This window comes from Macaca mulatta, chromosome 18, assembly GCF_049350105.2.
Source record: "Macaca mulatta isolate MMU2019108-1 chromosome 18, T2T-MMU8v2.0, whole genome shotgun sequence".
Taxonomy (NCBI): Eukaryota; Metazoa; Chordata; class Mammalia; order Primates; family Cercopithecidae; genus Macaca; species Macaca mulatta.
In genome coordinates this window covers 45380501-45406066 of record NC_133423.1, presented here as the reverse complement: position 1 = coordinate 45406066, position 25566 = coordinate 45380501, and the positions used below count along the sequence as shown (strand labels likewise).

The 25566-nt window shown below is 56.0% G+C and overlaps 4 protein-coding genes across 4 annotated transcripts; all 4 read right to left on the bottom strand.

Annotated features, from left to right (window-relative positions):
* Nucleotides 1-1087: 1087 nt before the first annotated feature.
* On the bottom strand, nt 1088-4295 carry LOC144336401 (elongin-A3-like). Its single transcript, XM_077974813.1, has 2 exons — nt 1351-4295; nt 1088-1206 (listed from the first exon to the last, which is right to left on the bottom strand). The coding sequence occupies exons 1-2, from the start codon at nt 2888-2890 to the stop codon at nt 1088-1090; spliced, it is 1659 nt and encodes a 552-aa protein (XP_077830939.1). The 5' UTR covers nt 2891-4295.
* Nucleotides 4296-7521: 3226 nt separating this feature from the next.
* On the bottom strand, nt 7522-12494 carry LOC144336434 (elongin-A3-like). Its single transcript, XM_077975032.1, has 2 exons — nt 7785-12494; nt 7522-7640 (listed from the first exon to the last, which is right to left on the bottom strand). Exons 1-2 carry the CDS (start codon nt 9322-9324, stop codon nt 7522-7524), a joined length of 1659 nt encoding a protein of 552 aa, XP_077831158.1. The 5' UTR covers nt 9325-12494.
* Nucleotides 12495-13799: 1305 nt separating this feature from the next.
* Nucleotides 13800-17184, bottom strand: LOC702543 (elongin-A3-like). Its single transcript, XM_028837799.2, has 2 exons — nt 14240-17184; nt 13800-14092 (listed from the first exon to the last, which is right to left on the bottom strand). Exons 1-2 carry the CDS (start codon nt 15777-15779, stop codon nt 13974-13976), a joined length of 1659 nt encoding a protein of 552 aa, XP_028693632.2. The 5' UTR covers nt 15780-17184; the 3' UTR covers nt 13800-13973.
* Nucleotides 17185-20421: 3237 nt separating this feature from the next.
* On the bottom strand, nt 20422-24964 carry LOC144336482 (elongin-A3-like). The gene is made up of 2 exons (XM_077975152.1): nt 20685-24964; nt 20422-20540 (listed from the first exon to the last, which is right to left on the bottom strand). The coding sequence occupies exons 1-2, from the start codon at nt 22222-22224 to the stop codon at nt 20422-20424; spliced, it is 1659 nt and encodes a 552-aa protein (XP_077831278.1). The 5' UTR covers nt 22225-24964.
* Between the last annotated feature and the right edge of the window lie 602 nt (nt 24965-25566).

Sequence of the window (25566 nt, the reverse complement as noted above, 5' to 3'; positions counted from 1 at the left end):
TTTCTTCAAAGAAATAGCGGTTTTCTTTGAGACGTGCTCTGGTTCTGTCACCCAGGCTGGAGTGCAGTGGAATGAGGAAAGGTCACGGCAACCTCCGCTCGCCCAGCTCAGTCAATCCTGCCACCTCAGTCCTTTAAGAAGCTGGGACCAGAGGACCACAGGGGCCGTGCCACCACGCCAGGCTAATTGTGGTATCATTTGTGGAGACGGGGTTTCTCCATTTGGCCCAGGCTGGTCTCCACCCTGTGGGGTCAAGCCATCTGCCCTCCTCGGCCTCCCAAAGGAGGATGGCTCACGATTACAGGATCATGCCCGGCCGTTTCTTTAAAACAAAACAACAGCAACGAGAACCACAAAACATTTTGTGGAGTGGCAGTTATCAGTGCCAACTAACAGATTGAGAGTTTGTGTCTAAGAAGTCCTCATGTACTCGCTGATTTCAAAAGAAAGGAAAAACGGAAATCTCACATGTGGTACCTAGTTTATGATTGCAACTAGGTCGTTAATTAGAAAAAGATCAGTGGCCGGGCGCGGTGGCTCACGCCTGTAATCCCAGCACCTTGGGAGGCCGAGGCGGGCGGATCACGAGGTCAGGAGATCGAGACCATCCTGGCTCACACGGTGAAACCCCGTCTCTACTAAAAAATACAAAAACTTCGCGGGGCGTGGTGGTGCACGCCTGTAGTCCCAGCTACGGGGAGGCTGAGGCAGGGGAATGGCGTGAAGCCGGGAGGCAGAGCTTGCAGTGAGCTGAGACGGCACCACTGTACTCCAGCCTGGGCCACAGAGCGAGACTCCGTCTCAAAACAACAAAAAACAAAAAACGATCAGTGAACAGCCAAAGTAGAGTTGACCCGAATGCGTTCCCATCTTCTGAATTCTGAGGTGGCCTCCAAGCAGGGAGGCAGTGGCTGGGTGTGGGAGGCAAAATCACAGGGCCAGCACTTGACACCTGCAGAATGCAGAGGCTCAACTTTGCACCAAGCCAAAGGTTCTGGTGTCCACTGGAAGTTTCTTTCCCCAACCCGCATTGACTTTGCATTGTTCCTCCTCCCCCCAGATTTTAACCCTAAGGCAAGTCCTGAGTTTATCTTCGGGAGAATCTCCTCTTGTAGTCTCGAATTGCCTTGGCCATCAGCGGGGCCACTTTCTTGGCAGCCGGTTTCCGGGTTTTGGCGGCAGGCGCCGGGCGCTCATTGCTGCTGCTCAGGCAGGGGTTGGCCCTCTTCTCAGGGAGCCGGTGAAGGACGCTGCTGCTGCTGCTGCTGCTGCTGCTCGTGCTGCTGCTGCTGCTGCTGCTGCTGCTGCTGCTCGTGCCGCTGCTGCCACTGCTGCCGCCGTGGCCGCCGTCCCCGCCGCCCACCAGGCCGCCACCGCCCCTATCGCCACCGCCCACGCCGCCCCGGCTGGAGGGAACGTGGCTGCTGCCCGCGGCTTTGGCGGCTGGCTTGATCTCTCCCTCTTCGGGGTCAGCGGCTCCTGCAGACTTCTCTTGCCTCCTTGAAGCATCATAAGGCGTCTTGGCCCCAGAGATGAAACAGATCATCTTTGTCTGTCGGCGGATGGGTTTGTTTTCACGTGCAGATCGGATTTTCGTGGTGACTGCTCGCAGCCGCTGCTCTCGGGAGTCCCGAAGCCGCAGATACAGCTCCCGCCAAGACTCGTGCTCCTGTGGCTTTTCTTCCTTGAAGTCCCGGAGACAATGAATCCTCCATAATTCATCTGTGTCCCCAGCGAGTGCGTGATTGTATTTCTCTCTGCGATACAGCTGATCAGGCGTCCACCCTTCCGGAAGGGGTTCGAGAACCGAGTAGGGGACCCCTCCCACGTCGCCGACGGCCTCCGGATTGTGTCTAAGCCCCCGGATGCACTGCTGGCGCAGCGTCAGCACCTGGGGCTGGCAGGCAGGCCTGGAGCCCGAGTACACCTGCATCTTAGCATTCACTCTGTGTCCAGTGAAGGCGGCTTCCTCCTGGAACGTTGGTGCGGAGAGTGCTTCTGGCTTTTCCTGGGAGGTCATGGCCTCAAAAGCGGAAAGTAGATCGTAGTTGGCCTGCATCCAGGCCTCTGAGGGGTCCCAGAGCTCTGAGAAGGCATGGCTGGGCACCGTTTTCGGCCCCGCGGAATCAGCGCCGGCCACCTGCAGCCTCTCTGACTGGCTTTCCTGGACAGGAGGCAATTTCTGCGCGGAAGCCCAGCGGGACGATTTGTGCCCCTTGCTGTGGCTCACAAGCGCTTCCCCCTGGGGTTGGCCCTGGCAGCCCTGACCCAGCGGAGGCCCGCCCTGAGCGGCGTGAGCGTGGCCTCTTCCGGGTTGCTTCCCGGGCACAGCCGGCTCAGGGCCCTCGGGCGTCGGGAGGGGAGCGGTGTGCAATGGAGGGGCCCGATGGGGGCCTGAATCAGCTGGGGCCCTTCTGGGGCGCTTTCTCTGGGCTCTGTGCTCGCGACTGGGAGACCTTCGGTGAGGTCTCTGGAGCCCCGGAGGTGTTCTGTGTGCTGTCCGTCTGTGCTCAGGACTGTCAGGTGGGCTCCTGGGGACCGTCCCGTTCTCTGGGAAGCCCCAGGCCTTTTCCTGGTCCTGAAGAGCCTCCCCATGGCGCTTTCGGGAAGCGCTCTCCTCGGGGTCCTGTGCATCAGGCCCGGTGTTTGGGTCCACAAGCACCAGCTTCTTCCACCGGGCCGCTAAGTCTCTGGCAAAGTCGCCCACGTGCTGGTGCTTCCGCAGGCGCTTCACCGTCTTTCTGATTCCAGTCTCCGCCAGGATGTCTGCCGTCATGGGCAAGGCGGAGAGTTTCTGCAAATATTTCTCTAGCTTTTTCGGGTCCGTCTTAGTGGCCAGACGCACCTGCAGCTTCTCCACTGCGTGCAGCGTAGTGGACCCTGCCGCCATCTCAGCAGAGCTGTGCAGGCCTGGCTGTCCCCGCGGTCGCGGTTCTGTCCTGGGGGCGGCAGGACACGAAGTCTGGGGTCGCGGGTCCTCGCTGCCCGGTTCGGGATGTGGAGTCGCAGCCTGGAGGGGGCTCGGTCCTCGGAGCAGCGGGGCGCTGGTCCTCGCAGACCGCAGGCCTCGGGCGTGGAGTCACGGCAACCTGGAGCAAGCTCAGTCCTCGGTGCAGCCGGCCACTTGGTCTGGAGCGCCGGTCCTTGCAGACAGCTGAGCAGGCCCGCTTCTGGTCCTCGGGATGTGGAGCCACAGCCTGGAGTGACCTCTGCGGTGCGCCGTCCAAGGCCGAGTGGAGCTCCCGTGCCAGAGCCCGGCCTTATATAGCCAGCCCCAGGCCCACCCAGGGCTGAAGCCCTGACCGCCCTTGGCCCCTGGGCTACCCCGCCCCGATACGTAATCATTGCGTCAGCAAAATGCGGCCAATCAGGACGGTCCACGTCAGGTGGCCTGCTGTGCCCCATAATTTGTTTAGGTTAATTTCAGCCTGGACACACCCCACTGAGTTCTACCGTTGGCCCTCCGTGTTCGCAGGTTCCACGTCTGTGGATTCCAAAAGACACATGACTGAATCTTCTTGGGAGTAAAACGGAAAATAACAACGCCGCAAGACAAAATGGTAGAAAGAAGAACCCACAGAGGATAACAACCCTTTACCTAGGATTGACGTGGCGTGAGGGGACTTGCCAACATTCGTAGAAAAGTGGGATTAAGAGAGAAAAATGAAAAAGGTGTATTTTACTTCTCAACATCGGCTCCATCAAGTTCAATGCGCTTTTGGAAGCAGTGTCTTTTCCCCGCCCTCTAGCCCATCCCTCTAAAACCCCCAGGGTCCTGGGAATGTGACGATTTCCATGAAATCTTTTTTCCATCGTTAACTGAAGAAAACTGGGCGCTTTTTACAGATTTTCTAAGTCTAGGAAACAAAAAGAAGTCAGCAGGCGCCAAATCAGGACTGTAAGGTGGACGCCTCATGATTTCCCGCGGCAAGTCTTGCCCAGCTGCCCTTGTTGGGTGAAAGGCATGAGCAGGAACATTGTCGTGGTGGAGAAGAACTCTCTGGTGAGGACTGTTCTCGCTCCAGCTTTGGCGGCTGACTTTCTGAAAGCGCTCTCCTAGTGAGCAGATGTGATCACGGTTTGGCCCTCCAGAAAGTCAACCAGCCGAATCCCTCTGGCATCCCCCCCAAACGGTGGCCATGACCTCTGCTCTTGACTGCTCCTCTGTGGCTTTGAATGGAGCGCTGCCACCTCTTGGTAGCCACGGCCTCGTGCTTGATCTTCAGGATCCTGCCGGCAGAGCCACGTTTCCTCTCCTGTTAGCAGTCTTGGAGGAAACGCTTCAGGATCTTGCTCCCACCGGCTGTTTAAAATCTCCTCAGAAAGGCTTGCTCTGGCCTGCAGGTGATGTTGGTGCCACGGTTTGGGCAGCCGAATTCCACTCTAATCTTTCAGTCAGAATGAGGCAAACAGGACCATTTGAAATGTCTATGATGTCAGCTATTGTTTCTGCTGTCCATGGCGGTTTGGCTTACTTTTTAAATTCTCACATGACTTTTCTCTCTCTCTCTCTCTCTCTCTCTGTGTGTGTGAGAGAGAGAGAGAGTGTGTGTGTGTGTGTGTGTGTGTGTGTGTGTGTGTCTTCTAAAGAAGGAAAATGATTATAGCTTGAGAATCGGGGGATGAGGATTCAGGTGTTAAGGCTTTTTTGAGAATTACCCCTCCGTGGTATGTAGAGAAAGAGGGAAATGTGCTTGCCGTGTTTCCAGTCTTCCAGCTCCCTCACGAAGAGGACCCCAGCGCAATACTGGCAATGCTTCCAGAGCTCCCAGAATGAGGATTAGTTTGTAAATAGGTCGGAAGGGAATTGAACTTCCCTGGGTCAGTGTAGTAGTATACCAGCAGGATCCTTCGGTGGATTCTGAATTCTGTTTGGGGTAGGTTTATAGTTTGTGTGGGGTTTGTTTCCTTTGTGTCTTTTTGAGAGCGAGTGTTGTGGTGGGAGCAGTGATCTGCTACGGTTTGTCACGGTCTCCAGTCATGAATGAGTTTAGTGGGTGCGGCCGCTGTTTTCAGCAGTAGCGTGATTGTGGGGGCATCGAGGAGCTACGAGGGGCTAGAACTTGCTCCAATTGTTTCCTTGTGTTTTGAGTTGTATTTGCTTGTATCATGTTTGTTTTCCATCTTGGCAGGGGAAACGTTTTCCAGGAAGAAAGGTTGTTGCCAGTGGATTTGATTCCGAGGGACTGGGGTTTCTCGGTGGGAGTGGGGAGGGGCTGCAGGGTGATCGGTGGCTACTCCACCTCCAGAAAGAGCATGTGGCTTCTCCGCCTTGGGGAGGATGTTCTGCTGTCTTGTGAGGTTTGCAGGCCGCCTGAGATTCTCTCTTGAATTGCTGTCGAGAAATAGAGACTGGCATTGTCTCCGGCCCTTGCTGGGGGAGCTTTTCCGAGTTTTTGTTTTTAATTTTGAGACGGAGTTTTGCTTTTGTTGTCCAGGCTGGAGTGCAATGGTGGGATCTGGGCTCACTGCAGACTCCGCCTCCCGGGTTCAAGTGATTCTCCTGTCTCAGCCTCCTGAGTAGCTGGGATTACAGGCGCTCGCCGGCAAGCCTGAGCGTGTTTGGTATTTTTAGTAGAGACGGGATTTCCTCATATTGGTCAGGCTGGTCTCCAACTCCTGACCTCAGGTGACCCGCTGGCCCCGACCTCCCAAAGCGATGGGATTACAGGCGTGGGTCACCGTGCCCGGACTTGTCTGAGTTTTACACCGTCGCTGATTGGATCATGTCCCCTTCCCCGGAACGAATGCTTTTCTGTCTTCCTTAAGGGCAGTGTCTCTGTGGCTCCCTGTCCTGTCTCCATACGTGTCCTTCAGGCTTGAAGGCCTCTTCTCACTTGCACCTGCATCCACTCAGGTGCCTGCTTCCAGAAGCTAGCTTCCCAGCACCCATTCTGCTGACAGCCCAGGGCACAGGACTTTGATCTCTTGGACTGCCCTTGCTCGGTTTTGCCTTGTGGCTTAGGTCTTTGTGTCTTTCTCTCTGCCCCTCACTATTGGTACACCCATAAGAATGAGATATACGCAAGGGGGTCTGTGTGTGTGTGTGGGGGGGCGTGTGTGCGTGTGTGCGTGTGTGCGTGTGTGTGCGCTCGCGTGTGTCATATCTGGCACGCGGACCTGTGATTACCAGCCCGCGTGAGGCCAAGAAATGCCCTGAGTTGGAATGCAAACCTTCCCCGAAGCTTGCAGAAGCTCCTATGAGGTGAACTCGAGGTTGTTAACCTGGTCATCTCATGGTAATTAGAAAGTCTGATTGGCAGCTTTAGACTTCTTGATTCAGAACCTCAATAAGCTGATTAAGGTGTCGCCAACCTTTCATAGGGGTTCTGGGTGAAAAGATTGGGAATGATTGTATGCGGTGCTTAGTGAGACTATTTTGACTTCGCCATCGTACCAGTTATTAGCATTTATTCACGAAATCCGATAGTTCCTTTCTTCAAAGAAATAGCGGTTTTCTTTGAGACGTGCTCTGGTTCTGTCACCCAGGCTGGAGTGCAGTGGAATGAGGAAAGGTCACGGCAACCTCCGCTCGCCCAGCTCAGTCAATCCTGCCACCTCAGTCCTTTAAGAAGCTGGGACCAGAGGACCACAGGGGCCGTGCCACCACGCCAGGCTAATTGTGGTATCATTTGTGGAGACGGGGTTTCTCCATTTGGCCCAGGCTGGTCTCCACCCTGTGGGCTCAAGCCATCTGCCCTCCTCGGCCTCCCAAAGGAGGATGGCTCACGATTACAGGATCATGCCCGGCCGTTTCTTTAAAACAAAACAACAGCAACGAGAACCACAAAACATTTTGTGGAGTGGCAGTTATCAGTGCCAACTAACAGATTGAGAGTTTGTGTCTAAGAAGTCCTCATGTACTCGCTGATTTCAAAAGAAAGGAAAAACGGAAATCTCACATGTGGTACCTAGTTTATGATTGCAACTAGGTCGTTAATTAGAAAAAGATCAGTGGCCGGGCGCGGTGGCTCACGCCTGTAATCCCAGCACCTTGGGAGGCCGAGGCGGGCGGATCACGAGGTCAGGAGATCGAGACCATCCTGGCTCACACGGTGAAACCCCGTCTCTACTAAAAAATACAAAAACTTCGCGGGGCGTGGTGGTGCACGCCTGTAGTCCCAGCTACGGGGAGGCTGAGGCAGGGGAATGGCGTGAAGCCGGGAGGCAGAGCTTGCAGTGAGCTGAGACGGCACCACTGTACTCCAGCCTGGGCCACAGAGCGAGACTCCGTCTCAAAACAACAAAAAACAAAAAACGATCAGTGAACAGCCAAAGTAGAGTTGACCCGAATGCGTTCCCATCTTCTGAATTCTGAGGTGGCCTCCAAGCAGGGAGGCAGTGGCTGGGTGTGGGAGGCAAAATCACAGGGCCAGCACTTGACACCTGCAGAATGCAGAGGCTCAACTTTGCACCAAGCCAAAGGTTCTGGTGTCCACTGGAAGTTTCTTTCCCCAACCCGCATTGACTTTGCATTGTTCCTCCTCCCCCCAGATTTTAACCCTAAGGCAAGTCCTGAGTTTATCTTCGGGAGAATCTCCTCTTGTAGTCTCGAATTGCCTTGGCCATCAGCGGGGCCACTTTCTTGGCAGCCGGTTTCCGGGTTTTGGCGGCAGGCGCCGGGCGCTCATTGCTGCTGCTCAGGCAGGGGTTGGCCCTCTTCTCAGGGAGCCGGTGAAGGACGCTGCTGCTGCTGCTGCTGCTGCTGCTCGTGCTGCTGCTGCTGCTGCTGCTGCTGCTGCTGCTCGTGCCGCTGCTGCCACTGCTGCCGCCGTGGCCGCCGTCCCCGCCGCCCACCAGGCCGCCACCGCCCCTATCGCCACCGCCCACGCCGCTCCGGCTGGAGGGAACGTGGCTGCTGCCCGCGGCTTTGGCGGCTGGCTTGATCTCTCCCTCTTCGGGGTCAGCGGCTCCTGCAGACTTCTCTTGCCTCCTTGAAGCATCATAAGGCGTCTTGGCCCCAGAGATGAAACAGATCATCTTTGTCTGTCGGCGGATGGGTTTGTTTTCACGTGCAGATCGGATTTTCGTGGTGACTGCTCGCAGCCGCTGCTCTCGGGAGTCCCGAAGCCGCAGATACAGCTCCCGCCAAGACTCGTGCTCCTGTGGCTTTTCTTCCTTGAAGTCCCGGAGACAATGAATCCTCCATAATTCATCTGTGTCCCCAGCGAGTGCGTGATTGTATTTCTCTCTGCGATACAGCTGATCAGGCGTCCACCCTTCCGGAAGGGGTTCGAGAACCGAGTAGGGGACCCCTCCCACGTCGCCGACGGCCTCCGGATTGTGTCTAAGCCCCCGGATGCACTGCTGGCGCAGCGTCAGCACCTGGGGCTGGCAGGCAGGCCTGGAGCCCGAGTACACTTGCATCTTAGCATTCACTCTGTGTCCAGTGAAGGCGGCTTCCTCCTGGAACGTTGGTGCGGAGAGTGCTTCTGGCTTTTCCTGGGAGGTCATGGCCTCAAAAGCGGAAAGTAGATCGTAGTTGGCCTGCATCCAGGCCTCTGAGGGGTCCCAGAGCTCTGAGAAGGCATGGCTGGGCACCGTTTTCGGCCCCGCGGAATCAGCGCCGGCCACCTGCAGCCTCTCTGACTGGCTTTCCTGGACAGGAGGCAATTTCTGCGCGGAAGCCCAGCGGGACGATTTGTGCCCCTTGCTGTGGCTCACAAGCGCTTCCCCCTGGGGTTGGCCCTGGCAGCCCTGACCCAGCGGAGGCCCGCCCTGAGCGGCGTGAGCGTGGCCTCTTCCGGGTTGCTTCCCGGGCACAGCCGGCTCAGGGCCCTCGGGCGTCGGGAGGGGAGCGGTGTGCAATGGAGGGGCCCGATGGGGGCCTGAATCAGCTGGGGCCCTTCTGGGGCGCTTTCTCTGGGCTCTGTGCTCGCGACTGGGAGACCTTCGGTGAGGTCTCTGGAGCCCCGGAGGTGTTCTGTGTGCTGTCCGTCTGTGCTCAGGACTGTCAGGTGGGCTCCTGGGGACCGTCCCGTTCTCTGGGAAGCCCCAGGCCTTTTCCTGGTCCTGAAGAGCCTCCCCATGGCGCTTTCGGGAAGCGCTCTCCTCGGGGTCCTGTGCATCAGGCCCGGTGTTTGGGTCCACAAGCACCAGCTTCTTCCACCGGGCCGCTAAGTCTCTGGCAAAGTCGCCCACGTGCTGGTGCTTCCGCAGGCGCTTCACCGTCTTTCTGATTCCAGTCTCCGCCAGGATGTCTGCCGTCATGGGCAAGGCGGAGAGTTTCTGCAAATATTTCTCTAGCTTTTTCGGGTCCGTCTTAGTGGCCAGACGCACCTGCAGCTTCTCCACTGCGTGCAGCGTAGTGGACCCTGCCGCCATCTCAGCAGAGCTGTGCAGGCCTGGCTGTCCCCGCGGTCGCGGTTCTGTCCTGGGGGCGGCAGGACACGAAGTCTGGGGTCGCGGGTCCTCGCTGCCCGGTTCGGGATGTGGAGTCGCAGCCTGGAGGGGGCTCGGTCCTCGGAGCAGAGGGGCGCTGGTCCTCGCAGACCGCAGGCCTCGGGCGTGGAGTCACGGCAACCTGGAGCAAGCTCAGTCCTCGGTGCAGCCGGCCACTTGGTCTGGAGCGCCGGTCCTTGCAGACAGCTGAGCAGGCCCGCTTCTGGTCCTCGGGATGTGGAGCCACAGCCTGGAGTGACCTCTGCGGTGCGCCGTCCAAGGCCGAGTGGAGCTCCCGTGCCAGAGCCCGGCCTTATATAGCCAGCCCCAGGCCCACCCAGGGCTGAAGCCCTGACCGCCCTTGGCCCCTGGGCTACCCCGCCCCGATACGTAATCATTGCGTCAGCAAAATGCGGCCAATCAGGACGGTCCACGTCAGGTGGCCTGCTGTGCCCCATAATTTGTTTAGGTTAATTTCAGCCTGGACACACCCCACTGAGTTCTACCGTTGGCCCTCCGTGTTCGCAGGTTCCACGTCTGTGGATTCCAAAAGACACATGACTGAATCTTCTTGGGAGTAAAACGGAAAATAACAACGCCGCAAGACAAAATGGTAGAAAGAAGAACCCACAGAGGATAACAACCCTTTACCTAGGATTGACGTGGCGTGAGGGGACTTGCCAACATTCGTAGAAAAGTGGGATTAAGAGAGAAAAATGAAAAAGGTGTATTTTACTTCTCAACATCGGCTCCATCAAGTTCAATGCGCTTTTGGAAGCAGTGTCTTTTCCCCGCCCTCTAGCCCATCCCTCTAAAACCCCCAGGGTCCTGGGAATGTGACGATTTCCATGAAATCTTTTTTCCATCGTTAACTGAAGAAAACTGGGCGCTTTTTACAGATTTTCTAAGTCTAGGAAACAAAAAGAAGTCAGCAGGCGCCAAATCAGGACTGTAAGGTGGACGCCTCATGATTTCCCGCGGCAAGTCTTGCCCAGCTGCCCTTGTTGGGTGAAAGGCATGAGCAGGAACATTGTCGTGGTGGAGAAGAACTCTCTGGTGAGGACTGTTCTCGCTCCAGCTTTGGCGGCTGACTTTCTGAAAGCGCTCTCCTAGTGAGCAGATGTGATCACGGTTTGGCCCTCCAGAAAGTCAACCAGCCGAATCCCTCTGGCATCCCCCCCAAACGGTGGCCATGACCTCTGCTCTTGACTGCTCCTCTGTGGCTTTGAATGGAGCGCTGCCACCTCTTGGTAGCCACGGCCTCGTGCTTGATCTTCAGGATCCTGCCGGCAGAGCCACGTTTCCTCTCCTGTTAGCAGTCTTGGAGGAAACGCTTCAGGATCTTGCTCCCACCGGCTGTTTAAAATCTCCTCAGAAAGGCTTGCTCTGGCCTGCAGGTGATGTTGGTGCCACGGTTTGGGCAGCCGAATTCCACTCTAATCTTTCAGTCAGAATGAGGCAAACAGGACCATTTGAAATGTCTATGATGTCAGCTATTGTTTCTGCTGTCCATGGCGGTTTGGCTTACTTTTTAAATTCTCACATGACTTTTCTCTCTCTCTCTCTCTCTCTCTCTCTCTCTCTCTCTCTCTGTGTGTGAGAGAGAGAGTGTGTGTGTGTGTGTGTGTGTGTGTGTGTGTGTGTCTTCTAAAGAAGGAAAATGATTATAGCTTGAGAATCGGGGGATGAGGATTCAGGTGTTAAGGCTTTTTTGAGAATTACCCCTCCGTGGTATGTAGAGAAAGAGGGAAATGTGCTTGCCGTGTTTCCAGTCTTCCAGCTCCCTCACGAAGAGGACCCCAGCGCAATACTGGCAATGCTTCCAGAGCTCCCAGAATGAGGATTAGTTTGTAAATAGGTCGGAAGGGAATTGAACTTCCCTGGGTCAGTGTAGTAGTATACCAGCAGGATCCTTCGGTGGATTCTGAATTCTGTTTGGGGTAGGTTTATAGTTTGTGTGGGGTTTGTTTCCTTTGTGTCTTTTTGAGAGCGAGTGTCGCGGTGGGAGCAGTGATCTGCTACGGTTTGTCACGGTCTCCAGTCATGAATGAGTTTAGTGGGTGCGGCCGCTGTTTTCAGCAGTAGCGTGATTGTGGGGGCATCAAGGAGCTACGAGGGGCTAGAACTTGCTCCAATTGTTTCCTTGTGTTTTGAGTTGTATTTGCTTGTATCATGTTTGTTTTCCATCTTGGCAGGGGAAACGTTTTCCAGGAAGAAAGGTTGTTGCCAGTGGATTTGATTCCGAGGGACTGGGGTTTCTCGGTGGGAGTGGGGAGGGGCTGCAGGGTGATCGGTGGCTACTCCACCTCCAGAAAGAGCATGTGGCTTCTCCGCCTTGGGGAGGATGTTCTGCTGTCTTGTGAGGTTTGCAGGCCGCCTGAGATTCTCTCTTGAATTGCTGTCGAGAAATAGAGACTGGCATTGTCTCCGGCCCTTGCTGGGGGAGCTTTTCCGAGTTTTTGTTTTTAATTTTGAGACGGAGTTTTGCTTTTGTTGTCCAGGCTGGAGTGCAATGGTGGGATCTGGGCTCACTGCAGACTCCGCCTCCCGGGTTCAAGTGATTCTCCTGTCTCAGCCTCCTGAGTAGCTGGGATTACAGGCGCTCGCCGGCAAGCCTGAGCGTGTTTGGTATTTTTAGTAGAGACGGGATTTCCTCATATTGGTCAGGCTGGTCTCCAACTCCTGACCTCAGGTGACCCGCTGGCCCCGACCTCCCAAAGCGATGGGATTACAGGCGTGGGTCACCGTGCCCGGACTTGTCTGAGTTTTACACCGTCGCTGATTGGATCATGTCCCCTTCCCCGGAACGAATGCTTTTCTGTCTTCCTTAAGGGCAGTGTCTCTGTGGCTCCCTGTCCTGTCTCCATACGTGTCCTTCAGGCTTGAAGGCCTCTTCTCACTTGCACCTGCATCCACTCAGGTGCCTGCTTCCAGAAGCTAGCTTCCCAGCACCCATTCTGCTGACAGCCCAGGGCACAGGACTTTGATCTCTTGGACTGCCCTTGCTCGGTTTTGCCTTGTGGCTTAGGTCTTTGTGTCTTTCTCTCTGCCCCTCACTATTGGTACACCCATAAGAATGAGATATACGCAAGGGGGTCTGTGTGTGTGTGTGGGGGGGCGTGTGTGCGTGTGTGCGTGTGTGCGTGTGTGCGTGTGTGTGCGCTCGCGTGTGTCATATCTGGCACGCGGACCTGTGATTACCAGCCCGCGTGAGGCCAAGAAATGCCCTGAGTTGGAATGCAAACCTTCCCCGAAGCTTGCAGAAGCTCCTATGAGGTGAACTCGAGGTTGTTAACCTGGTCATCTCATGGTAATTAGAAAGTCTGATTGGCAGCTTTAGACTTCTTGATTCAGAACCTCAATAAGCTGATTAAGGTGTCGCCAACCTTTCATAGGGGTTCTGGGTGAAAAGATTGGGAATGATTGTATGCGGTGCTTAGTGAGACTATTTTGACTTCGCCATCGTACCAGTTATTAGCATTTATTCACGAAATCCGATAGTTCCTTTCTTCAAAGAAATAGCGGTTTTCTTTGAGACGTGCTCTGGTTCTGTCACCCAGGCTGGAGTGCAGTGGAATGAGGAAAGGTCACGGCAACCTCCGCTCGCCCAGCTCAGTCAATCCTGCCACCTCAGTCCTTTAAGAAGCTGGGACCAGAGGACCACAGGGGCCGTGCCACCACGCCAGGCTAATTGTGGTATCATTTGTGGAGACGGGGTTTCTCCATTTGGCCCAGGCTGGTCTCCACCCTGTGGGCTCAAGCCATCTGCCCTCCTCGGCCTCCCAAAGGAGGATGGCTCACGATTACAGGATCATGCCCGGCCGTTTCTTTAAAACAAAACAACAGCAACGAGAACCACAAAACATTTTGTGGAGTGGCAGTTATCAGTGCCAACTAACAGATTGAGAGTTTGTGTCTAAGAAGTCCTCATGTACTCGCTGATTTCAAAAGAAAGGAAAAACGGAAATCTCACATGTGGTACCTAGTTTATGATTGCAACTAGGTCGTTAATTAGAAAAAGATCAGTGGCCGGGCGCGGTGGCTCACGCCTGTAATCCCAGCACCTTGGGAGGCCGAGGCGGGCGGATCACGAGGTCAGGAGATCGAGACCATCCTGGCTCACACGGTGAAACCCCGTCTCTACTAAAAAATACAAAAACTTCGCGGGGCGTGGTGGTGCACGCCTGTAGTCCCAGCTACGGGGAGGCTGAGGCAGGGGAATGGCGTGAAGCCGGGAGGCAGAGCTTGCAGTGAGCTGAGACGGCACCACTGTACTCCAGCCTGGGCCACAGAGCGAGACTCCGTCTCAAAACAACAAAAAACAAAAAACGATCAGTGAACAGCCAAAGTAGAGTTGACCCGAATGCGTTCCCATCTTCTGAATTCTGAGGTGGCCTCCAAGCAGGGAGGCAGTGGCTGGGTGTGGGAGGCAAAATCACAGGGCCAGCACTTGACACCTGCAGAATGCAGAGGCTCAACTTTGCACCAAGCCAAAGGTTCTGGTGTCCACTGGAAGTTTCTTTCCCCAACCCGCATTGACTTTGCATTGTTCCTCCTCCCCCCAGATTTTAACCCTAAGGCAAGTCCTGAGTTTATCTTCGGGAGAATCTCCTCTTGTAGTCTCGAATTGCCTTGGCCATCAGCGGGGCCACTTTCTTGGCAGCCGGTTTCCGGGTTTTGGCGGCAGGCGCCGGGCGCTCATTGCTGCTGCTCAGGCAGGGGTTGGCCCTCTTCTCAGGGAGCCGGTGAAGGACGCTGCTGCTGCTGCTGCTGCTGCTGCTGCTCGTGCTGCTGCTGCTGCTGCTGCTGCTGCTGCTGCTCGTGCCGCTGCTGCCACTGCTGCCGCCGTGGCCGCCGTCCCCGCCGCCCACCAGGCCGCCACCGCCCCTATCGCCACCGCCCACGCCGCCCCGGCTGGAGGGAACGTGGCTGCTGCCCGCGGCTTTGGCGGCTGGCTTGATCTCTCCCTCTTCGGGGTCAGCGGCTCCTGCAGACTTCTCTTGCCTCCTTGAAGCATCATAAGGCGTCTTGGCCCCAGAGATGAAACAGATCATCTTTGTCTGTCGGCGGATGGGTTTGTTTTCACGTGCAGATCGGATTTTCGTGGTGACTGCTCGCAGCCGCTGCTCTCGGGAGTCCCGAAGCCGCAGATACAGCTCCCGCCAAGACTCGTGCTCCTGTGGCTTTTCTTCCTTGAAGTCCCGGAGACAATGAATCCTCCATAATTCATCTGTGTCCCCAGCGAGTGCGTGATTGTATTTCTCTCTGCGATACAGCTGATCAGGCGTCCACCCTTCCGGAAGGGGTTCGAGAACCGAGTAGGGGACCCCTCCCACGTCGCCGACGGCCTCCGGATTGTGTCTAAGCCCCCGGATGCACTGCTGGCGCAGCGTCAGCACCTGGGGCTGGCAGGCAGGCCTGGAGCCCGAGTACACCTGCATCTTAGCATTCACTCTGTGTCCAGTGAAGGCGGCTTCCTCCTGGAACGTTGGTGCGGAGAGTGCTTCTGGCTTTTCCTGGGAGGTCATGGCCTCAAAAGCGGAAAGTAGATCGTAGTTGGCCTGCATCCAGGCCTCTGAGGGGTCCCAGAGCTCTGAGAAGGCATGGCTGGGCACCGTTTTCGGCCCCGCGGAATCAGCGCCGGCCACCTGCAGCCTCTCTGACTGGCTTTCCTGGACAGGAGGCAATTTCTGCGCGGAAGCCCAGCGGGACGATTTGTGCCCCTTGCTGTGGCTCACAAGCGCTTCCCCCTGGGGTTGGCCCTGGCAGCCCTGACCCAGCGGAGGCCCGCCCTGAGCGGCGTGAGCGTGGCCTCTTCCGGGTTGCTTCCCGGGCACAGCCGGCTCAGGGCCCTCGGGCGTCGGGAGGGGAGCGGTGTGCAATGGAGGGGCCCGATGGGGGCCTGAATCAGCTGGGGCCCTTCTGGGGCGCTTTCTCTGGGCTCTGTGCTCGCGACTGGGAGACCTTCGGTGAGGTCTCTGGAGCCCCGGAGGTGTTCTGTGTGCTGTCCGTCTGTGCTCAGGACTGTCAGGTGGGCTCCTGGGGACCGTCCCGTTCTCTGGGAAGCCCCAGGCCTTTTCCTGGTCCTGAAGAGCCTCCCCATGGCGCTTTCGGGAAGCGCTCTCCTCGGGGTCCTGTGCATCAGGCCCGGTGTTTGGGTCCACAAGCACCAGCTTCTTCCACCGGGCCGCTAAGTCTCTGGCAAAGTCGCCCACGTGCTGGTGCTTCCGCAGGCGCTTCACCGTCTTTCTGATTCCAGTCTCCGCCAGGATGTCTGCCGTCATGGGCAAGGCGGAGAGTTTCTGCAAATATTTCTCTAGCTTTTTCGGGTCCGTCTTAGTGGCCAGACGCACCTGCAGCTTCTCCACTGCGTGCAGCGTAGTGGACCCTGCCGCCATCTCAGCAGAGCTGTGCAGGCCTGGCTGTCCCCGCGGTCGCGGCTCTGTCCTGGGGGCGGCAGGACACGAAGTCTGGGGTCGCGGGTCCTCGCTGCCCGGTTCGGGATGTGGAGTCGCAGCCTGGAGGGGGCTCGGTCCTCGGAGCAGCGGGGCGCTGGTCCTCGCAGACCGCAGGCCTCGGGCGTGGAGTCACGGCAACCTGGAGCAAGCTCAGTCCTCGGTGCAGCCGGCCACTTGGTCTGGAGCGCCGGTCCTTGCAGACAGCTGAGCAGGCCCGCTTCTGGTCCTCGGGATGTGGAGCCACAGCCTGGAGTGACCTCTGCGGTGCGCCGTCCAAGGCCGAGTGGAGCTCCCGTGCCAGAGCCCGGCCTTATATAGCCAGCCCCAGGCCCACCCAGGGCTGAAGCCCTGACCGCCCTTGGCCCCTGGGCTACCCCGCCCCGATACGTAATCATTGCGTCAGCAAAATGCGGCCAATCAGGACGGTCCACGTCAGGTGGCCTGCTGTGCCCCATAATTTGTTTAGGTTAATTTCAGCCTGGACACACCCCACTGAGTTCTACCGTTGGCCCTCCGTGTTCGCAGGTTCCACGTCTGTGGATTCCAAAAGACACATGACTGAATCTTCTTGGGAGTAAAACGGAAAATAACAACGCCGCAAGACAAAATGGTAGAAAGAAGAACCCACAGAGGATAACAACCCTTTACCTAGGATTGACGTGGCGTGAGGGGACTTGCCAACATTCGTAGAAAAGTGGGATTAAGAGAGAAAAATGAAAAAGGTGTATTTTACTTCTCAACATCGGCTCCATCAAGTTCAATGCGCTTTTGGAAGCAGTGTCTTTTCCCCGCCCTCTAGCCCATCCCTCTAAAACCCCCAGGGTCCTGGGAATGTGACGATTTCCATGAAATCTTTTTTCCATCGTTAACTGAAGAAAACTGGGCGCTTTTTACAGATTTTCTAAGTCTAGGAAACAAAAAGAAGTCAGCAGGCGCCAAATCAGGACTGTAAGGTGGACGCCTCATGATTTCCCGCGGCAAGTCTTGCCCAGCTGCCCTTGTTGGGTGAAAGGCATGAGCAGGAACATTGTCGTGGTGGAGAAGAACTCTCTGGTGAGGACTGTTCTCGCTCCAGCTTTGGCGGCTGACTTTCTGAAAGCGCTCTCCTAGTGAGCAGATGTGATCACGGTTTGGCCCTCCAGAAAGTCAACCAGCCGAATCCCTCTGGCATCCCCCCCAAACGGTGGCCATGACCTCTGCTCTTGACTGCTCCTCTGTGGCTTTGAATGGAGCGCTGCCACCTCTTGGTAGCCACGGCCTCGTGCTTGATCTTCAGGATCCTGCCGGCAGAGCCACGTTTCCTCTCCTGTTAGCAGTCTTGGAGGAAACGCTTCAGGATCTTGCTCCCACCGGCTGTTTAAAATCTCCTCAGAAAGGCTTGCTCTGGCCTGCAGGTGATGTTGGTGCCACGGTTTGGGCAGCCGAATTCCACTCTAATCTTTCAGTCAGAATGAGGCAAACAGGACCATTTGAAATGTCTATGATGTCAGCTATTGTTTCTGCTGTCCATGGCGGTTTGGCTTACTTTTTAAATTCTCACATGACTTTTCTCTCTCTCTCTCTCTCTCTCTCTGTGTGTGTGAGAGAGAGAGAGAGTGTGTGTGTGTGTGTGTGTGTGTGTGTGTGTGTGTCTTCTAAAGAAGGAAAATGATTATAGCTTGAGAATCGGGGGATGAGGATTCAGGTGTTAAGGCTTTTTTGAGAATTACCCCTCCGTGGTATGTAGAGAAAGAGGGAAATGTGCTTGCCGTGTTTCCAGTCTTCCAGCTCCCTCACGAAGAGGACCCCAGCGCAATACTGGCAATGCTTCCAGAGCTCCCAGAATGAGGATTAGTTTGTAAATAGGTCGGAAGGGAATTGAACTTCCCTGGGTCAGTGTAGTAGTATACCAGCAGGATCCTTCGGTGGATTCTGAATTCTGTTTGGGGTAGGTTTATAGTTTGTGTGGGGTTTGTTTCCTTTGTGTCTTTTTGAGAGCGAGTGTCGCGGTGGGAGCAGTGATCTGCTACGGTTTGTCACGGTCTCCAGTCATGAATGAGTTTAGTGGGTGCGGCCGCTGTTTTCAGCAGTAGCGTGATTGTGGGGGCATCGAGGAGCTACGAGGGGCTAGAACTTGCTCCAATTGTTTCCTTGTGTTTTGAGTTGTATTTGCTTGTATCATGTTTGTTTTCCATCTTGGCAGGGGAAACGTTTTCCAGGAAGAAAGGTTGTTGCCAGTGGATTTGATTCCGAGGGACTGGGGTTTCTCGGTGGGAGTGGGGAGGGGCTGCAGGGTGATCGGTGGCTACTCCACCTCCAGAAAGAGCATGTGGCTTCTCCGCCTTGGGGAGGATGTTCTGCTGTCTTGTGAGGTTTGCAGGCCGCCTGAGATTCTCTCTTGAATTGCTGTCGAGAAATAGAGACTGGCATTGTCTCCGGCCCTTGCTGGGGGAGCTTTTCCGAGTTTTTGTTTTTAATTTTGAGACGGAGTTTTGCTTTTGTTGTCCAGGCTGGAGTGCAATGGTGGGATCTGGGCTCACTGCAGACTCCGCCTCCCGGGTTCAAGTGATTCTCCTGTCTCAGCCTCCTGAGTAGCTGGGATTACAGGCGCTCGCCGGCAAGCCTGAGCGTGTTTGGTATTTTTAGTAGAGACGGGATTTCCTCATATTGGTCAGGCTGGTCTCCAACTCCTGACCTCAGGTGACCCGCTGGCCCCGACCTCCCAAAGCGATGGGATTACAGGCGTGGGTCACCGTGCCCGGACTTGTCTGAGTTTTACACCGTCGCTGATTGGATCATGTCCCCTTCCCCGGAACGAATGCTTTTCTGTCTTCCTTAAGGGCAGTGTCTCTGTGGCTCCCTGTCCTGTCTCCATACGTGTCCTTCAGGCTTGAAGGCCTCTTCTCACTTGCACCTGCATCCACTCAGGTGCCTGCTTCCAGAAGCTAGCTTCCCAGCACCCATTCTGCTGACAGCCCAGGGCACAGGACTTTGATCTCTTGGACTGCCCTTGCTCGGTTTTGCCTTGTGGCTTAGGTCTTTGTGTCTTTCTCTCTGCCCCTCACTATTGGTACACCCATAAGAATGAGATATACGCAAGGGGGTCTGTGTGTGTGTGTGGGGGGGGGGCGTGTGTGCGTGTGTGCGTGTGTGCGTGTGTGCGTGTGTGTGCGCTCGCGTGTGTCATATCTGGCACGCGGACCTGTGATTACCAGCCCGCGTGAGGCCAAGAAATGCCCTGAGTTGGAATGCAAACCTTCCCCGAAGCTTGCAGAAGCTCCTATGAGGTGAACTCGAGGTTGTTAACCTGGTCATCTCATGGTAATTAGAAAGTCTGATTGGCAGCTTTAGACTTCTTGATTCAGAACCTCAATAAGCTGATTAAGGTGTCGCCAGCCTTTCATAGGGGTTCTGGGTGAAAAGATTGGGAATGATTGTATGCGGTGCTTAGTGAGACTATTTTGACTTCGCCATCGTACCAGTTATTAGCATTTATTCACGAAATCCGATAGTTCCTTTCTTCAAAGAAATAGCGGTTTTCTTTGAGACGTGCTCTGGTTCTGTCACCCAGGCTGGAGTGCAGTGGAATGAGGAAAGGTCACGGCAACCTCCGCTCGCCCAGCTCAGTCAATCCTGCCACCTCAGTCCTTTAAGAAGCTGGGACCAGAGGACCACAGGGGCCGTGCCACCACGCCAGGCTAATTGTGGTATCATTTGTGGAGACGGGGTTTCTCCATTTGGCCCAGGCTGGTCTCCACCCTGTGGGCTCAAGCCATCTGCCCTCCTCGGCCTCCCAAAGGAGGATGGCTCACGATTACAGGATCATGCCCGGCCGTTTCTTTAAAACAAAACAACAGCAACGAGAACCACAAAACATTTTGTGGAGTGGCAGTTATCAGTGCCAACTAACAGATTGAGAGTTTGTGTCTAAGAAGTCCTCATGTACTCGCTGATTTCAAAAGAAAGGAAAAACGGAAATCTCACATGTGGTACCTAGTTTATGATTGCAACTAGGTCGTTAATTAGAAAAAGATCAGTGGCCGGGCGCGGTGGCTCACGCCTGTAATCCCAGCACCTTGGGAGGCCGAGGCGGGCGGATCACGAGGTCAGGAGATCGAGACCATCCTGGCTCACACGGTGAAACCCCGTCTCTACTAAAAAATACAAAAACTTCGCGGGGCGTGGTGGTGCACGCCTGTAGTCCCAGCTACGGGGAGGCTGAGGCAGGGGAATGGCGTGAAGCCGGGAGGCAGAGCTTGCAGTGAGCTGAGACGGCACCACTGTACTCCAGCCTGGGCCACAGAGCGAGACTCCGTCTCAAAACAACAAAAAACAAAAAACGATCAGTGAACAGCCAAAGTAGAGTTGACCCGAATGCGTTCCCATCTTCTGAATTCTGAGGTGGCCTCCAAGCAGGGAGGCAGTGGCTGGGTGTGGGAGGCAAAATCACAGGGCCAGCACTTGACACCTGCAGAATGCAGAGGCTCAACTTTGCACCAAGCCAAAGGTTCTGGTGTCCACTGGAAGTTTCTTTCCCCAACCCGCATTGACTTTGCATTGTTCCTCCTCCCCCCAGATTTTAACCCTAAGGCAAGTCCTGAGTTTATCTTCGGGAGAATCTCCTCTTGTAGTCTCGAATTGCCTTGGCCATCAGCGGGGCCACTTTCTTGGCAGCCGGTTTCCGGGTTTTGGCGGCAGGCGCCGGGCGCTCATTGCTGCTGCTCAGGCAGGGGTTGGCCCTCTTCTCAGGGAGCCGGTGAAGGACGCTGCTGCTGCTGCTGCTGCTGCTGCTCGTGCTGCTGCTGCTGCTGCTGCTGCTGCTGCTGCTCGTGCCGCTGCTGCCACTGCTGCCGCCGTGGCCGCCGTCCCCGCCGCCCACCAGGCCGCCACCGCCCCTATCGCCACCGCCCACGCCGCCCCGGCTGGAGGGAACGTGGCTGCTGCCCGCGGCTTTGGCGGCTGGCTTGATCTCTCCCTCTTCGGGGTCAGCGGCTCCTGCAGACTTCTCTTGCCTCCTTGAAGCATCATAAGGCGTCTTGGCCCCAGAGATGAAACAGATCATCTTTGTCTGTCGGCGGATGGGTTTGTTTTCACGTGCAGATCGGATTTTCGTGGTGACTGCTCGCAGCCGCTGCTCTCGGGAGTCCCGAAGCCGCAGATACAGCTCCCGCCAAGACTCGTGCTCCTGTGGCTTTTCTTCCTTGAAGTCCCGGAGACAATGAATCCTCCATAATTCATCTGTGTCCCCAGCGAGTGCGTGATTGTATTTCTCTCTGCGATACAGCTGATCAGGCGTCCACCCTTCCGGAAGGGGTTCGAGAACCGAGTAGGGGACCCCTCCCACGTCGCCGACGGCCTCCGGATTGTGTCTAAGCCCCCGGATGCACTGCTGGCGCAGCGTCAGCACCTGGGGCTGGCAGGCAGGCCTGGAGCCCGAGTACACCTGCATCTTAGCATTCACTCTGTGTCCAGTGAAGGCGGCTTCCTCCTGGAACGTTGGTGCGGAGAGTGCTTCTGGCTTTTCCTGGGAGGTCATGGCCTCAAAAGCGGAAAGTAGATCGTAGTTGGCCTGCATCCAGGCCTCTGAGGGGTCCCAGAGCTCTGAGAAGGCATGGCTGGGCACCGTTTTCGGCCCCGCGGAATCAGCGCCGGCCACCTGCAGCCTCTCTGACTGGCTTTCCTGGACAGGAGGCAATTTCTGCGCGGAAGCCCAGCGGGACGATTTGTGCCCCTTGCTGTGGCTCACAAGCGCTTCCCCCTGGGGTTGGCCCTGGCAGCCCTGACCCAGCGGAGGCCCGCCCTGAGCGGCGTGAGCGTGGCCTCTTCCGGGTTGCTTCCCGGGCACAGCCGGCTCAGGGCCCTCGGGCGTCGGGAGGGGAGCGGTGTGCAATGGAGGGGCCCGATGGGGGCCTGAATCAGCTGGGGCCCTTCTGGGGCGCTTTCTCTGGGCTCTGTGCTCGCGACTGGGAGACCTTCGGTGAGGTCTCTGGAGCCCCGGAGGTGTTCTGTGTGCTGTCCGTCTGTGCTCAGGACTGTCAGGTGGGCTCCTGGGGACCGTCCCGTTCTCTGGGAAGCCCCAGGCCTTTTCCTGGTCCTGAAGAGCCTCCCCATGGCGCTTTCGGGAAGCGCTCTCCTCGGGGTCCTGTGCATCAGGCCCGGTGTTTGGGTCCACAAGCACCAGCTTCTTCCACCGGGCCGCTAAGTCTCTGGCAAAGTCGCCCACGTGCTGGTGCTTCCGCAGGCGCTTCACCGTCTTTCTGATTCCAGTCTCCGCCAGGATGTCTGCCGTCATGGGCAAGGCGGAGAGTTTCTGCAAATATTTCTCTAGCTTTTTCGGGTCCGTCTTAGTGGCCAGACGCACCTGCAGCTTCTCCACTGCGTGCAGCGTAGTGGACCCTGCCGCCATCTCAGCAGAGCTGTGCAGGCCTGGCTGTCCCCGCGGTCGCGGCTCTGTCCTGGGGGCGGCAGGACACGAAGTCTGGGGTCGCGGGTCCTCGCTGCCCGGTTCGGGATGTGGAGTCGCAGCCTGGAGGGGGCTCGGTCCTCGGAGCAGCGGGGCGCTGGTCCTCGCAGACCGCAGGCCTCGGGCGTGGAGTCACGGCAACCTGGAGCAAGCTCAGTCCTCGGTGCAGCCGGCCACTTGGTCTGGAGCGCCGGTCCTTGCAGACAGCTGAGCAGGCCCGCTTCTGGTCCTCGGGATGTGGAGCCACAGCCTGGAGTGACCTCTGCGGTGCGCCGTCCAAGGCCGAGTGGAGCTCCCGTGCCAGAGCCCGGCCTTATATAGCCAGCCCCAGGCCCACCCAGGGCTGAAGCCCTGACCGCCCTTGGCCCCTGGGCTACCCCGCCCCGATACGTAATCATTGCGTCAGCAAAATGCGGCCAATCAGGACGGTCCACGTCAGGTGGCCTGCTGTGCCCCATAATTTGTTTAGGTTAATTTCAGCCTGGACACACCCCACTGAGTTCTACCGTTGGCCCTCCGTGTTCGCAGGTTCCACGTCTGTGGATTCCAAAAGACACATGACTGAATCTTCTTGGGAGTAAAACGGAAAATAACAACGCCGCAAGACAAAATGGTAGAAAGAAGAACCCACAGAGGATAACAACCCTTTACCTAGGATTGACGTGGCGTGAGGGGACTTGCCAACATTCGTAGAAAAGTGGGATTAAGAGAGAAAAATGAAAAAGGTGTATTTTACTTCTCAACATCGGCTCCATCAAGTTCAATGCGCTTTTGGAAGCAGTGTCTTTTCCCCGCCCTCTAGCCCATCCCTCTAAAACCCCCAGGGTCCTGGGAATGTGACGATTTCCATGAAATCTTTTTTCCATCGTTAACTGAAGAAAACTGGGCGCTTTTTACAGATTTTCTAAGTCTAGGAAACAAAAAGAAGTCAGCAGGCGCCAAATCAGGACTGTAAGGTGGACGCCTCATGATTTCCCGCGGCAAGTCTTGCCCAGCTGCCCTTGTTGGGTGAAAGGCATGAGCAGGAACATTGTCGTGGTGGAGAAGAACTCTCTGGTGAGGACTGTTCTCGCTCCAGCTTTGGCGGCTGACTTTCTGAAAGCGCTCTCCTAGTGAGCAGATGTGATCACGGTTTGGCCCTCCAGAAAGTCAACCAGCCGAATCCCTCTGGCATCCCCCCCAAACGGTGGCCATGACCTCTGCTCTTGACTGCTCCTCTGTGGCTTTGAATGGAGCGCTGCCACCTCTTGGTAGCCACGGCCTCGTGCTTGATCTTCAGGATCCTGCCGGCAGAGCCACGTTTCCTCTCCTGTTAGCAGTCTTGGAGGAAACGCTTCAGGATCTTGCTCCCACCGGCTGTTTAAAATCTCCTCAGAAAGGCTTGCTCTGGCCTGCAGGTGATGTTGGTGCCACGGTTTGGGCAGCCGAATTCCACTCTAATCTTTCAGTCAGAATGAGGCAAACAGGACCATTTGAAATGTCTATGATGTCAGCTATTGTTTCTGCTGTCCATGGCGGTTTGGCTTACTTTTTAAATTCTCACATGACTTTTCTCTCTCTCTCTCTCTCTCTCTCTGTGTGTGTGAGAGAGAGAGAGAGTGTGTGTGTGTGTGTGTGTGTGTGTGTGTGTGTGTGTGTGTGTCTTCTAAAGAAGGAAAATGATTATAGCTTGAGAATCGGGGGATGAGGATTCAGGTGTTAAGGCTTTTTTGAGAATTACCCCTCCGTGGTATGTAGAGAAAGAGGGAAATGTGCTTGCCGTGTTTCCAGTCTTCCAGCTCCCTCACGAAGAGGACCCCAGCGCAATACTGGCAATGCTTCCAGAGCTCCCAGAATGAGGATTAGTTTGTAAATAGGTCGGAAGGGAATTGAACTTCCCTGGGTCAGTGTAGTAGTATACCAGCAGGATCCTTCGGTGGATTCTGAATTCTGTTTGGGGTAGGTTTATAGTTTGTGTGGGGTTTGTTTCCTTTGTGTCTTTTTGAGAGCGAGTGTCGCGGTGGGAGCAGTGATCTGCTACGGTTTGTCACGGTCTCCAGTCATGAATGAGTTTAGTGGGTGCGGCCGCTGTTTTCAGCAGTAGCGTGATTGTGGGGGCATCGAGGAGCTACGAGGGGCTAGAACTTGCTCCAATTGTTTCCTTGTGTTTTGAGTTGTATTTGCTTGTATCATGTTTGTTTTCCATCTTGGCAGGGGAAACGTTTTCCAGGAAGAAAGGTTGTTGCCAGTGGATTTGATTCCGAGGGACTGGGGTTTCTCGGTGGGAGTGGGGAGGGGCTGCAGGGTGATCGGTGGCTACTCCACCTCCAGAAAGAGCATGTGGCTTCTCCGCCTTGGGGAGGATGTTCTGCTGTCTTGTGAGGTTTGCAGGCCGCCTGAGATTCTCTCTTGAATTGCTGTCGAGAAATAGAGACTGGCATTGTCTCCGGCCCTTGCTGGGGGAGCTTTTCCGAGTTTTTGTTTTTAATTTTGAGACGGAGTTTTGCTTTTGTTGTCCAGGCTGGAGTGCAATGGTGGGATCTGGGCTCACTGCAGACTCCGCCTCCCGGGTTCAAGTGATTCTCCTGTCTCAGCCTCCTGAGTAGCTGGGATTACAGGCGCTCGCCGGCAAGCCTGAGCGTGTTTGGTATTTTTAGTAGAGACGGGATTTCCTCATATTGGTCAGGCTGGTCTCCAACTCCTGACCTCAGGTGACCCGCTGGCCCCGACCTCCCAAAGCGATGGGATTACAGGCGTGGGTCACCGTGCCCGGACTTGTCTGAGTTTTACACCGTCGCTGATTGGATCATGTCCCCTTCCCCGGAACGAATGCTTTTCTGTCTTCCTTAAGGGCAGTGTCTCTGTGGCTCCCTGTCCTGTCTCCATACGTGTCCTTCAGGCTTGAAGGCCTCTTCTCACTTGCACCTGCATCCACTCAGGTGCCTGCTTCCAGAAGCTAGCTTCCCAGCACCCATTCTGCTGACAGCCCAGGGCACAGGACTTTGATCTCTTGGACTGCCCTTGCTCGGTTTTGCCTTGTGGCTTAGGTCTTTGTGTCTTTCTCTCTGCCCCTCACTATTGGTACACCCATAAGAATGAGATATACGCAAGGGGGTCTGTGTGTGTGTGGGGGGGGGGGGGCGTGTGTGCGTGTGTGCGTGTGTGCGTGTGTGCGTGTGTGTGCGCTCGCGTGTGTCATATCTGGCACGCGGACCTGTGATTACCAGCCCGCGTGAGGCCAAGAAATGCCCTGAGTTGGAATGCAAACCTTCCCCGAAGCTTGCAGAAGCTCCTATGAGGTGAACT